The following is a 14,377-nucleotide window of genomic DNA, read 5'->3' as shown; positions in this document are numbered from 1 at the left end:
CTGATGTTTTAATTGTTGCAGAGCAGTGTTTACACCAGGCCAAGGACTTTTCGGCTTCTCGCTCTGTCCTGCCAGCGAGCAGGCTGGGGGTGCAGCAGGAGCTGGGAGGGGACAGACCCAGGACAGCTGACCCAAACTGGCCAAAGGGGTATTCCATACCATCTGACGTCATGCTAAACAATATATAGGGGTGGCTGGCCGGGGTGGGGGGCCGGCTGCTCGGGAATAGGCTGGGCATCGGTCAGCGGGTGGTGAGCAATCCCATTGTGCATCACTTGTTTTCTTACACATTATTATTGTTCATACTATTACCATTATCACTATTATTATTATTATTGTTATTATTATTTTCCAGTCTTAATAAACTGTCTTTATCTCAACTCACAGGCTTCACTTTCCCGTTTCTCTCCCCCATCCCAGAGAGGGAGGGGGGAGGGTGAGCGAACGGCTGTGTGGTGTTTAGCTGCCAGCCGGGTTAAACCACAACAGTCCTTTTGGCACCCAACGTGGGGCCCGAAGGGTTGAGATATCGACAAATCTGACCAGAGTGTGTTAAACTAAAATTGGTATAAGTATTGGACCTGCTTAATAGTTGCTAGTCACGATGTTGATTGCCTTAATCTCCAGTCTGCTGTACCTGTATTCCAAATTGAGTTTTATGGTGCGTTACTTTCTGTATGTGCTCCCTGTTGCACTGTTTATCCTTTCCGGGCCCTGGTTTAAGATTGTTATGGTACTGTGCGGTGTAGCAATGGCTTATGAAATGATGAAATATCTGGTCACGACTTTAACCTGGTATTTGTACTCAGCACTGACGTCGACTCTATACTTTGGAACCCATATCTCGGAAACTATTAGCAATTACACCTATTGCCTGTTTTCGTTAGGGAGCCAATCTGTGAAGGGGACAGGGGAAGACATGTTTCCCTACCTGTTCACTCTCCCTTTCTCCTTCACCACCACCCTCTTATCCCCCGAGTTAGTTACGGTGGTTCTCCGAGATGTTGAATATCCTTGGGATACTCAGACCAGCCTGCTCTTGTTGTTATGTCTCCTGAATGCGCTTCAGATTTTGTGGAGGGTTAAACAACTACTTAGGAATCTCATCCGGAGATCTGTCTTGAGGCGGGGTAGTTGCGAGTGGCAGGGAGTGTGGGAGGATATGGGCAGGTTTCTAGAGCAGTGGTCACCTCCAGTGTTTTGGACATTCACCCCTGAACAACTGCAAAATCCTAAAAAGCTGGCAGAATGCTTGAAAAAAAGGTGTCATGACTCTGGCAGTTCCAAAGTGACACAAATCACTGTAGCGTGCTGGGGTCTGGCTTGTGCCTATCGAGCTGCAATTGATGCTATTAGCAACCTAGCTCCAGCTCCTGCAGCCGCTCCAGCTGCAGCTCCTGCAGCCGCTCCAGCTGCAGCTCCTGCAGCCGCTCCAGCTGCAGCTCCTGCAGCTGCTCCAGCTCCAGCTCCTGCAGCCGTTCCGGCTCCTGCAGCCGCTCCAGCTCCTGCAGCCGCTCCAGCTCCAGCTCCTGCAGCCGCTCCAGCTCCAGCTCCTGCAGCCGCTCCAGCTCCAGCTCCTGCAGCCGCTCCAGCTCCAGCTCCTGCAGCCGCTCCAGCTCCTGCAGCCGTTCCAGTTCCAGCTCCTGCAGCCGCTCCAGCTCCAGCTCCTGCAGCCGCTCCAGCTCCTGCAGCTGTTCCGGCTCCTGCAGCCACTCCAGCTCCAGCTCCTGCAGCCGCTCCAGCTCCAGCTCCTGCAGCCGCTCCAGCTCCAGCTCCTGCAGCCGCTCCAGCTCCTGCAGCCGCTCCGGCTCCAGCTCCTGCAGCCGCTCCGGCTCCAGCTCCTGCAGCCGCTCCAGCTCCTGCAGCCGTTCCGGCTCCTGCAGCCGTTCCGGCTCCTGCAGCCGCTCCAGCTCCAGCTCCTGCAGCCGCTCCAGCTCCAGCTCCTGCAGCCGCTCCAGCTGCAGCTCCTGCAGCCGCTCCAGCTCCAGCTCCTGCAGCCGCTCCAGCTCCTGCAGCCGCTCCAGCTCCAGCTCCTGCAGCCGCTCCAGCTCCAGCCCCTGCAGCCGCTCCAGCTCCTGCAGCTGCCCCAGCTCGTGCAGCTGCTCCCACTCCTGTGGCTGGGTCAGAGAAACGAGCTGTAGCAGTGCAAGTTGACCCCGCAGAGGGTATTCCAACCCCTGTGGCAGACCCTGTGTCTGGGTCAGAGAAACGAGCTGTAGCAGTGCAAGTTGCCCCTGTAGACAAGGTGAAAAAATGGTATAGAGGCTCAGGTCGTTTAAAACGCAGACAGTCTTCTGCTAAGTCTGGGCGTAGTGAGGACGAGGCTGGGCCATCAAAGGTGCAGGAGACTGAAGATGAGGATGAGGATGGCGAAAAATCAACAGTAACTACCCGGACTCCATACCAGCCATCAAAGGTGCAGGAGACTGAAGATGAGGATGAGGATGTCGGAAAATCAACAGTAACTACCCGGACTCTATACCAGCGTGAGCTACGAGATGTGCGAAAAGATTTTGGTCGCTGTATAGGCGAGCAGCTTGTCACCTGGCTGCTCCGGTGCTGGGACACGGGAGCCAATTATGTGGAATTGGAGGGCAAGGAAGCCAGGCGGCTGGGATCCCTTGCTAGGGACGCATGCATTGACAAAGCAATTGGAGATGGAGCACAATCTCGCAGCCTCTGGAGGCGTCTCCTGTCAGCTGTGAAGGAAAGGTATCCCTTCAAGGAAGAACTTGTATGTTTACCAAGCAAATGGACCACCATGGAGAAGGGAATTCAGTACCTGAGGGAATTGGCCGTACGGGAAGTAATTTATAAGGACCTAGACGACGCACAAACATCCGCAGATCCAGATGCAGTCCGGTGTACACTACCCATGTGGCGGAAGTTTGTACAGAGTTCCCCATCATCATATGCCAACTCATTGGCAATACTAGCCTGGAAAACGGAGGAGAATCCCACAGTGAATGAAGTGACTAAAATACTCCGGCAGTACGAAGGAAATCTCTCCTCTTCCCTAAAGGCCTGTGTCTCAGCTGTGGAGAAACTCTCTGAAGAGGTCCACCAACTTAAGAGGTCCCAACAGGAGGGACTCCACTTGTGTTTACAGATGGGACCGAAGGCGAAGGTGATCCAGGCTCCCAGATGGGTTCCAGGACTGAAGCTCTGGGAGATGGCCTTGATTAAGTTGTGGCTTTTGACTTCCTTTGAGAGCTGCCAGCTCAAAGCCCAAACGTCAGCCAGGCATCTCTGCAGGTGGGAGGGTATAGACCGGCACGTGTGTGTGCCCTGTCAAGGCACGAGCCCTGGTATGCTCTCCTACTGAGCTATTGATGTAGATGGCGCTGGGACAGAAACTTCTCACGGGGCTTTGGTTGCAGAAGTGTCCCCAGGGAGGGCTTTGCCAGACCCTCGGCTGCTTCCTGCGCTGGAGCCCAGCTGGTATCCCAGGGGTGGGAAGTCATTTCACTGACTTCACAAACGAAGCCCTGGTCCTCCAAATTGCACTGGTGCCAAAGTTAACTTCCTACTTTCTGTTCAGGTCCTCTAACAGCGAAGGACAATGCTGAAATAAGAAAATCTTCCCCAACATCCCCTGACATCGTAGAGGAGATCATAAAGGAGTTAGAGGAGGCAGCACCTGGTGGGTATATTTCACTCTGTCCGCCATAAGACTTGGGAAGCTGAGGTTCTAAATCCATGTGTGGACACACCGTAACCTGCACAGCAGGAAGGGATGGATCAGAGCGGAGACACTCAATTTCACACCTAGCAGGCACTGGTGAGCGCCAGAGAAGGCCGAGAGCCTCTGCTGCCGCTTGTGGGTCACGCCGTGTCCCAGGGGCAGCTGCTAGCCCAGCACTACCATAAGTGGTCCGAGCTGTTCCGTGCAAACATTGGTATCCAGCCAGCAGCAACTGGTGTGTGCTTGCAGCTGTGCCCAGAATATGGTTCAAGGAGGAGCAGTTCCTTGTAGTCACACTGTCCTGCTTTCTTTCTAAAGAGCTGGTTAGAGAGACTGTGCCGAAGGAGGTGCTTTGGCGAGGAAGCGGTCGCAAGCTGCCACTCCCTGGCAAAATTACAGGGGCAACACAGGCAACTGCCCCACCAGGTAAAGGCTGTTTCTTGGTCATCCGCTGTCACCAACCAGAACCAGCATGCGTGTGCAGGTTCTTGCCCTGGTACCCGCTCTTGCAGCTCATGTCAGCAGCCAAACCCAAGAGTGTCAGTAGGCAGCAAGTGTTGCAGAGGAAGGCAGGAGTGGCTCCCTGAGGATGGCTGTCTTCCCCGGGCTGTGACAGCATGTGAGAGCAGTGCAGCGGAGAGACGCTCACAAAGCTCTGTGGCTGTGGCTAGAGAGGGGTCACCTCCCAGCGCACCCAGTTGCCAGGGATTTTGGAACCTTGCTCTTGGGGGAACGAGGCCGTCAGAAGCCCACTGAGCAGACGATGGGAAACGGGACCCCTCCTGTGAGCTGAGGCCCAGAGTGATGCCCTGACCCAGTGCAGATGGGGCACTGCCTCACTGGCACTCCTGGGCTCCCGAATTTTGTTCAGTTTTGTCCCTAAGGCTCCGAGTGTGCCTCGAGCAGCGAAGGTGGGCAAGCGCCTAAGACCTTTTAGAACTCCAAAGAGCTGGGGGAGCAAACCTGAGACACTGGGCCCTCAGCATTATGGCAGGGGAAACAAAGGATGGAGGGAAAACAAAGCTGAGAGGCAAAAGGGAGGCTCCAGAGTGCCTTGAGTTGCAGTGCCTTTGGCAGATTCCCCAGCTTCTGCTGAACCTCAGGAAGCATTGCGGCCTGAGGATTTTCACTTGCTCAAAGATGCTAACCAAATGAAACAGAACACTTCCTGGCAATGTCAGACCTCCGGTGAGATTACCAGTAGTGCGCAGGACACAGCAATGTCCACAATTGTTCTTGCAGGCGTGGATGGGGAGAACAATGCAAACACTGCGAAGCGCCAATATTTCCTAAGTTCCTGCATAGCAGGCACTGTGGCATTCTCGGCTCCCCTCCTGTTTTTGATAGTTGTGTGCTGCGTGCGTGCTTATCCGGCGTTGGAGGCAGAAAAATCAGTGAGTTGTTGTTCCCCCGCTCCCTCTCCTCCTCTCCCCCTCCCAAATTCGTTACCGTATCTTTGTCAACATTATTATGTGGCTGCTGCCAGCCAGGAAGCAGTTGTCGTTAGCGTATTGTGAAGTGAGCAGTTAGTTTTTGACCAGACTCTTCTGAAATTTCTGCTGTCCAGTGCTTTAGGTGGCCTCTAATTCCTGGGCATTCTGTTCTGGAGCCCATTTTTCTGTTGCTGGTCTTAGCGAAGCTTGGCCCTTCCGCAGCAAGAGCAGAGCCAGGGACAGCCGTAGGCAAAGCAAGGTGTCCTGGTTCCAGTTAGGACAGAGTTAAGTAGCTCATAGTAGCTGGTAGGGTGCTATGTTTTGGATTAGGATGAGAAGAGCGCTGATAACATGCTGATGTTTTAATTGTTGCAGAGCAGTGTTTACACCAGGCCAAGGACTTTTCGGCTTCTCGCTCTGTCCTGCCAGCGAGCAGGCTGGGGGTGCAGCAGGAGCTGGGAGGGGACAGACCCAGGACAGCTGACCCAAACTGGCCAAAGGGGTATTCCATACCATCTGACGTCATGCTAAACAATATATAGGGGTGGCTGGCCGGGGTGGGGGGCCGGCTGCTCGGGAATAGGCTGGGCATCGGTCAGCGGGTGGTGAGCAATCCCATTGTGCATCACTTGTTTTCTTACACATTATTATTGTTCATACTATTACCATTATCACTATTATTATTATTATTGTTATTATTATTTTCCAGTCTTAATAAACTGTCTTTATCTCAACTCACAGGCTTCACTTTCCCGTTTCTCTCCCCCATCCCAGAGAGGGAGGGGGGAGGGTGAGCGAACGGCTGTGTGGTGTTTAGCTGCCAGCCGGGTTAAACCACAACAGTCCTTTTGGCACCCAACGTGGGGCCCGAAGGGTTGAGATATCGACAAATCTGACCAGAGTGTGTTAAACTAAAATTGGTATAAGTATTGGACCTGCTTAATAGTTGCTAGTCACGATGTTGATTGCCTTAATCTCCAGTCTGCTGTACCTGTATTCCAAATTGAGTTTTATGGTGCGTTACTTTCTGTATGTGCTCCCTGTTGCACTGTTTATCCTTTCCGGGCCCTGGTTTAAGATTGTTATGGTACTGTGCGGTGTAGCAATGGCTTATGAAATGATGAAATATCTGGTCACGACTTTAACCTGGTATTTGTACTCAGCACTGACGTCGACTCTCTACTTTGGAACCCATATCTCGGAAACTATTAGCAATTACACCTATTGCCTGTTTTCGTTAGGGAGCCAATCTGTGAAGGGGACAGGGGAAGACATGTTTCCCTACCTGTTCACTCTCCCTTTCTCCTTCACCACCACCCTCTTATCCCCCGAGTTAGTTACGGTGGTTCTCCGAGATGTTGAATATCCTTGGGATACTCAGACCAGCCTGCTCTTGTTGTTATGTCTCCTGAATGCGCTTCAGATTTTGTGGAGGGTTAAACAACTACTTAGGAATCTCATCCGGAGATCTGTCTTGAGGCGGGGTAGTTGCGAGTGGCAGGGAGTGTGGGAGGATATGGGCAGGTTTCTAGAGCAGTGGTCACCTCCAGTGTTTTGGACATTCACCCCTGAACAACTGCAAAATCCTAAAAAGCTGGCAGAATGCTTGAAAAAAAGGTGTCATGACTCTGGCAGTTCCAAAGTGACACAAATCACTGTAGCGTGCTGGGGTCTGGCTTGTGCCTATCGAGCTGCAATTGATGCTATTAGCAACCTAGCTCCAGCTCCTGCAGCCGCTCCAGCTGCAGCTCCTGCAGCCGCTCCAGCTGCAGCTCCTGCAGCCGCTCCAGCTGCAGCTCCTGCAGCCGCTCCGGCTCCAGCTCCTGCAGCCGTTCCGGCTCCTGCAGCCGCTCCAGCTCCTGCAGCCGCTCCAGCTCCAGCTCCTGCAGCCGCTCCAGCTCCAGCTCCTGCAGCCGCTCCAGCTCCAGCTCCTGCAGCCGCTCCAGCTCCAGCTCCTGCAGCCGCTCCAGCTCCTGCAGCCGTTCCAGTTCCAGCTCCTGCAGCCGCTCCAGCTCCAGCTCCTGCAGCCGCTCCAGCTCCTGCAGCTGTTCCGGCTCCTGCAGCCACTCCAGCTCCAGCTCCTGCAGCCGCTCCAGCTCCAGCTCCTGCAGCCGCTCCAGCTCCAGCTCCTGCAGCCGCTCCAGCTCCTGCAGCCGCTCCGGCTCCAGCTCCTGCAGCCGCTCCGGCTCCAGCTCCTGCAGCCGCTCCAGCTCCTGCAGCCGTTCCGGCTCCTGCAGCCGTTCCGGCTCCTGCAGCCGCTCCAGCTCCAGCTCCTGCAGCCGCTCCAGCTCCAGCTCCTGCAGCCGCTCCAGCTGCAGCTCCTGCAGCCGCTCCAGCTCCAGCTCCTGCAGCCGCTCCAGCTCCTGCAGCCGCTCCAGCTCCAGCTCCTGCAGCCGCTCCAGCTCCAGCCCCTGCAGCCGCTCCAGCTCCTGCAGCTGCCCCAGCTCGTGCAGCTGCTCCCACTCCTGTGGCTGGGTCAGAGAAACGAGCTGTAGCAGTGCAAGTTGACCCCGCAGAGGGTATTCCAACCCCTGTGGCAGACCCTGTGTCTGGGTCAGAGAAACGAGCTGTAGCAGTGCAAGTTGCCCCTGTAGACAAGGTGAAAAAATGGTATAGAGGCTCAGGTCGTTTAAAACGCAGACAGTCTTCTGCTAAGTCTGGGCGTAGTGAGGACGAGGCTGGGCCATCAAAGGTGCAGGAGACTGAAGATGAGGATGAGGATGGCGAAAAATCAACAGTAACTACCCGGACTCCATACCAGCCATCAAAGGTGCAGGAGACTGAAGATGAGGATGAGGATGTCGGAAAATCAACAGTAACTACCCGGACTCTATACCAGCGTGAGCTACGAGATGTGCGAAAAGATTTTGGTCGCTGTATAGGCGAGCAGCTTGTCACCTGGCTGCTCCGGTGCTGGGACACGGGAGCCAATTATGTGGAATTGGAGGGCAAGGAAGCCAGGCGGCTGGGATCCCTTGCTAGGGACGCATGCATTGACAAAGCAATTGGAGATGGAGCACAATCTCGCAGCCTCTGGAGGCGTCTCCTGTCAGCTGTGAAGGAAAGGTATCCCTTCAAGGAAGAACTTGTATGTTTACCAAGCAAATGGACCACCATGGAGAAGGGAATTCAGTACCTGAGGGAATTGGCCGTACGGGAAGTAATTTATAAGGACCTAGACGACGCACAAACATCCGCAGATCCAGATGCAGTCCGGTGTACACTACCCATGTGGCGGAAGTTTGTACAGAGTTCCCCATCATCATATGCCAACTCATTGGCAATACTAGCCTGGAAAACGGAGGAGAATCCCACAGTGAATGAAGTGACTAAAATACTCCGGCAGTACGAAGGAAATCTCTCCTCTTCCCTAAAGGCCTGTGTCTCAGCTGTGGAGAAACTCTCTGAAGAGGTCCACCAACTTAAGAGGTCCCAACAGGAGGGACTCCACTTGTGTTTACAGATGGGACCGAAGGCGAAGGTGATCCAGGCTCCCAGATGGGTTCCAGGACTGAAGCTCTGGGAGATGGCCTTGATTAAGTTGTGGCTTTTGACTTCCTTTGAGAGCTGCCAGCTCAAAGCCCAAACGTCAGCCAGGCATCTCTGCAGGTGGGAGGGTATAGACCGGCACGTGTGTGTGCCCTGTCAAGGCACGAGCCCTGGTATGCTCTCCTACTGAGCTATTGATGTAGATGGCGCTGGGACAGAAACTTCTCACGGGGCTTTGGTTGCAGAAGTGTCCCCAGGGAGGGCTTTGCCAGACCCTCGGCTGCTTCCTGCGCTGGAGCCCAGCTGGTATCCCAGGGGTGGGAAGTCATTTCACTGACTTCACAAACGAAGCCCTGGTCCTCCAAATTGCACTGGTGCCAAAGTTAACTTCCTACTTTCTGTTCAGGTCCTCTAACAGCGAAGGACAATGCTGAAATAAGAAAATCTTCCCCAACATCCCCTGACATCATAGAGGATATCATAAAGGAGTTAGAGGAGGCAGCACCTGGTGGGTATATTTCACTCTGTCCGCCATAAGACTTGGGAAGCTGAGGTTCTAAATCCATGTGTGGACACACCGTAACCTGCACAGCAGGAAGGGATGGATCAGAGCGGAGACACTCAATTTCACACCTGGCAGGCAGTGGTGAGCCTCAGAGAAGGCCGAGAGCCTCTGCTGCCGCTTGTGGGTCACGCCGTGTCCCAGGGGCAGCTGCTAGCCCAGCACTACCATAAGTGGTCCGAGCTGTTCCGTGCAAACATTGGTATCCAGCCAGCAGCATGGTGTGTGCTTGCAGCTGTGCCCAGAATATGGTTCAAGGAGGAGCAGTTCCTTGTAGTCACACTGTCCTGCTTTCTTTCTAAAGAGCTGGTTAGAGAGACTGTGCCGAAGGAGGTGCTTTGGCGAGGAAGCGGTCGCAAGCTGCCACTCCCTGGCAAAATTACAGGGGCAACACAGGCAACTGCCCCACCAGGTAAAGGCTGTTTCTTGGTCATCCGCTGTCACCAACCAGAACCAGCATGCGTGTGCAGGTTCTTGCCCTGGTACCCGCTCTTGCAGCTCATGTCAGCAGCCAAACCCAAGAGTGTCAGTAGGCAGCAAGTGTTGCAGAGGAAGGCAGGAGTGGCTCCCTGAGGATGGCTGTCTTCCCCGGGCTGTGACAGCATGTGAGAGCAGTGCAGCGGAGAGACGCTCACAAAGCTCTGTGGCTGTGGCTAGAGAGGGGTCACCTCCCAGCGCACCCAGTTCCCAGGGATTTTGGAACCTTGCTCTTGGGGGAACGAGGCCGTCAGAAGCCCACTGAGCAGACGATGGGAAACGGGACCCCTCCTGTGAGCTGAGGCCCAGAGTGATGCCCTGACCCAGTGCAAACAGGGCACTGCCATAGAGCTACTGATGTAGGTGTCGATGTGACAGAAACTTCTCACGGGTCTTTGGTTGCAGAATTGTCTCCAGGGAGGGCTTTGCCAGATCCTCGGCTGCTTCCTGCGCTGGAGCCCAGCTGGTATCCCAGGGGTGGGAAGTCATTTCACTGACTTCACAAACGAAGCCCTGCTTCTCCAAATTGCACTGGTGCCAAAGTTAACTTCCTACTTTCTGTTCAGGTCCTCTAAGAGCAAAGGATAAAGCTGAAAGAGTAAAACCTTCCCTGAGGTCCTCTCACATCACAGGGAAAATCAGAAAGTACTTCGAGAAGGCAGCACCTGGTGGGTATATTTCACTCTGTCCGCCATAAGACTTGGGAGGCTGAGGTTCTAAATCCATGTGTGGACACACCGTAACCTGCACAGCAGGAAGGGATGGATCAGAGCGGAGACACTCAATTTCACACCTGGCAGGCACTGGTGAGCGCCAGAGAAGGCCGAGAGCCTCTGCTGCCGCTTGTGGGTCACGCCGTGTCCCAGGGGCAGCTGCTAGCCCAGCACTACCATAAGTGGTCCGAGCTGTTCCGTGCAAACATTGGTATCCAGCCAGCAGCAACTGGTGTGTGCTTGCAGCTGTGCCCAGAATATGGTTCAAGGAGGAGCAGTTCCTTGTAGTCACACTGTCCTGCTTTCTTTCTAAAGAGCTGGTTAGAGAGACTGTGCCGAAGGAGGTGCTTTGGCGAGGAAGCGGTCGCACGCTGCCGCTCCCTGGCAAAAGGACAGAGCCAGTGAAGTCAACTGCCCCACCAGGTAAAGGCTGTTTCTTGGTCATCCGCTGTCACCAACCAGAACCAGCATGCGTGTGCAGGTTCTTGCCCTGGTACCCGCTCTTGCAGCTCATGTCAGCAGCCAAACCCAAGAGTGTCAGTAGGCAGCAAGTGTTGCAGAGGAAGGCAGGAGTGGCTCCCTGAGGATGGCTGTCTTCCCCGGGCTGTGACAGCATGTGAGAGCAGTGCAGCGGAGAGACGCTCACAAAGCTCTGTGGCTGTGGCTAGAGAGGGGTCACCTCCCAGCGCACCCAGTTCCCAGGGATTTTGGAACCTTGCTCTTGGGGGAACGAGGCCGTCAGAAGCCCATTGAGCAGACGATGGGAAACGGGACCCCTCCTGTGAGCTGAGGCCCAGAGTGATGCCCTGACCCAGTGCAGATGGGGCACTGCCTCACTGGCACTCCTGGGCTCCCGAATTTTGTTCAGTTTTGTCCCTAAGGCTCCGAGTGTGCCTCGAGCAGCGAAGGTGGGCAAGCGCCTAAGAACTTTTAGAACTCCAAAGAGCTGGGGGAGCAAACCTGAGACACTGGGCCCTCAGCATTATGGCAGGGGAAACAAAGGATGGAGGGAAAACAAAGCTGAGAGGCAAAAGGGAGGCTCCAGAGTGCCTTGAGTTGCAGTGCCTTTGGCAGATTCCCCAGCTTCTGCTGAACCTCAGGAAGCATTGCGGCCTGAGGATTTTCACTTGCTCAAAGATGCTAACCAAATGAAACAGAACACTTCCTGGCAATGTCAGACCTCCGGTGAGATTACCAGTAGTGCGCAGGACACAGCAATGTCCACAATTGTTCTTGCAGGCGTGGATGGGGAGAACAATGCAAACACTGCGAAGCGCCAATATTTCCTAAGTTCCTGCATAGCAGGCACTGTGGCATTCTCGGCTCCCCTCCTGTTTTTGATAGTTGTGTGCTGCGTGCGTGCTTATCCGGCGTTGGAGGCAGAAAAATCAGTGAGTTGTTGTTCCCCCGCTCCCTCTCCTCCTCTCCCCCTCCCAAATTCGTTACCGTATCTTTGTCAACGTTATTATGTGGCTGCTGCCAGCCAGGAAGCAGTTGTCGTTAGCGTATTGTGAAGTGAGCAGTTAGTTTTTGACCAGACTCTTCTGAAATTTCTGCTGTCCAGTGCTTTAGGTGGCCTCTAATTCCTGGGCATTCTGTTCTGGAGCCCATTTTTCTGTTGCTGGTCTTAGCGAAGCTTGGCCCTTCCGCAGCAAGAGCAGAGCCAGGGACAGCCGTAGGCAAAGCAAGGTGTCCTGGTTCCAGTTAGGACAGAGTTAAGTAGCTCATAGTAGCTGGTAGGGTGCTATGTTTTGGATTAGGATGAGAAGAGCGCTGATAACATGCTGATGTTTTAATTGTTGCAGAGCAGTGTTTACACCAGGCCAAGGACTTTTCGGCTTCTTGCTCTGTCCTGCCAGCGAGCAGGCTGGGGGTGCAGCAGGAGCTGGGAGGGGACAGACCCAGGACAGCTGACCCAAACTGGCCAAAGGGGTATTCCATACCATCTGACGTCATGCTAAACAATATATAGGGGTGGCTGGCCGGGGTGGGGGGGGCCGGCTGCTCGGGAATAGGCTGGGCATCGGTCAGCGGGTGGTGAGCAATCCCATTGTGCATCACTTGTTTCGTACACATTATTATTGTTAATACTATTACCATTATCACTATTATTATTATTATTGTTATTATTATTTTCCTGTCTTAATAAACTGTCTTTATCTCAACTCACAGGCTTCACTTTCCCGTTTCTCTCCCCCATCCCAGAGAGGGAGGGGGGAGGGTGAGCGAACGGCTCACCCGTGGTGGTGTTTAGCTGCCAGCCGGGTTAAACCACAACAGTCCTTTTGGCACCCAACGTGGGGCCCGAAGGGTTGAGATATCGACAAATCTGACCAGAGTGTGTTAAACTAAAATTGGTATAAGTATTGGACCTGCTTAATAGTTGCTAGTCACGATGTTGATTGCCTTAATCTCCAGTCTGCTGTACCTGTATTCCAAATTGAGTTTTATGGTGCGTTACTTTCTGTATGTGCTCCCTGTTGCACTGTTTATCCTTTCCGGGCCCTGGTTTAAGATTGTTATGGTACTGTGCGGTGTAGCAATGGCTTATGAAATGATGAAATATCTGGTCACGACTTTAACCTGGTATTTGTACTCAGCACTGACGTCGACTCTCTACTTTGGAACCCATATCTCGGAAACTATTAGCAATTACACCTATTGCCTGTTTTCGTTAGGGAGCCAATCTGTGAAGGGGACAGGGGAAGACATGTTTCCCTACCTGTTCACTCTCCCTTTCTCCTTCACCACCACCCTCTTATCCCCCGAGTTAGTTACGGTGGTTCTCCGAGATGTTGAATATCCTTGGGATACTCAGACCAGCCTGCTCTTGTTGTTATGTCTCCTGAATGCGCTTCAGATTTTGTGGAGGGTTAAACAACTACTTAGGAATCTCATCCGGAGATCTGTCTTGAGGCGGGGTAGTTGCGAGTGGCAGGGAGTGTGGGAGGATATGGGCAGGTTTCTAGAGCAGTGGTCACCTCCAGTGTTTTGGACATTCACCCCTGAACAACTGCAAAATCCTAAAAAGCTGGCAGAATGCTTGAAAAAAAGGTGTCATGACTCTGGCAGTTCCAAAGTGACACAAATCACTGTAGCGTGCTGGGGTCTGGCTTGTGCCTATCGAGCTGCAATTGATGCTATTAGCAACCTAGCTCCAGCTCCTGCAGCCGCTCCAGCTGCAGCTCCTGCAGCCGCTCCAGCTGCAGCTCCTGCAGCCGCTCCAGCTGCAGCTCCTGCAGCCGCTCCAGCTGCAGCTCCTGCAGCCGCTCCAGCTCCAGCTCCTGCAGCCGCTCCAGCTCCTGCAGCCGTTCCAGTTCCAGCTCCTGCAGCCGCTCCAGCTCCTGCAGCCGCTCCAGCTCCAGCTCCTGCAGCCGCTCCAGCTCCTGCAGCCGCTCCAGCTCCTGCAGCCACTCCAGCTCCAGCTCCTGCAGCCGCTCCAGCTCCTGCAGCTGTTCCGGCTCCTGCAGCCACTCCAGCTCCAGCTCCTGCAGCCGCTCCAGCTCCAGCTCCTGCAGCCGCTCCAGCTCCAGCTCCTGCAGCCGCTCCAGCTCCTGCAGCCGCTCCAGCTCCAGCTCCTGCAGCCGCTCCGGCTCCAGCTCCTGCAGCCGCTCCAGCTCCAGCTCCTGCAGCCGTTCCGGCTCCTGCAGCCGTTCCAGCTCCTGCAGCCGCTCCAGCTCCAGCTCCTGCAGCCGCTCCAGCTCCTGCAGCTACTCCAGCTCCAGCTCCTGCAACCGCTCCAGCTCCTGCAGCTGTTCCGGCTCCTGCAGCCACTCCAGCTCCAGCCCCTGCAGCCACTCCAGCTCCAGCTCCTGCAGCCGTTCCGGCTCCTGCAGCCGTTCCGGCTCCTGCAGCCGTTCCGGCTCCAGCTCCTGCAGCCGCTCCAGCTCCAGCTCCTGCAGCCGTTCCGGCTCCTGCAGCCGTTCCGGCTCCTGCAGCCGCTCCAGCTCCAGCTCCTGCAGCCGCTCCAGCTCCAGCTCCTGCAGCCGTTCCGGCTCCTGCAGCCGCTCCAGCTCCA

At 54.7% G+C, this 14,377-nt stretch overlaps 1 protein-coding gene across 6 annotated transcripts in view; it reads left to right on the top strand.

Moving 5' to 3' along the window:
• The window catches only part of LOC136787943 (uncharacterized), a 43,184-nt gene extending 32,532 nt beyond the window's left edge, over nt 1-10,652 (top strand). For 4 of the 6 annotated variants that reach the window (XM_066985380.1, XM_066985377.1, XM_066985379.1 and 1 more), the window contains one exon: nt 22-6,263. In XM_066985380.1, the coding sequence (XP_066841481.1) occupies nt 22-177 (156 nt within the window). In that variant the 3' untranslated portion in view covers nt 178-6,263. Of the gene's footprint in view, nt 1-21; nt 6,264-10,212 lie in introns of those variants that run through there. The other 2 variants (XR_010826990.1, XR_010826995.1) reach the window with 2 other exon arrangements.
• The last annotated feature ends 3,725 nt before the right edge of the window (nt 10,653-14,377 follow it).

This window comes from Anser cygnoides, chromosome 31, assembly GCF_040182565.1.
Source record: "Anser cygnoides isolate HZ-2024a breed goose chromosome 31, Taihu_goose_T2T_genome, whole genome shotgun sequence".
NCBI classification, from domain to species: Eukaryota; Metazoa; Chordata; class Aves; order Anseriformes; family Anatidae; genus Anser; species Anser cygnoides.
The sequence above is the reverse complement of the archived record's forward strand: the minus strand, read 5'-3'. Positions and strand labels throughout refer to the sequence as shown.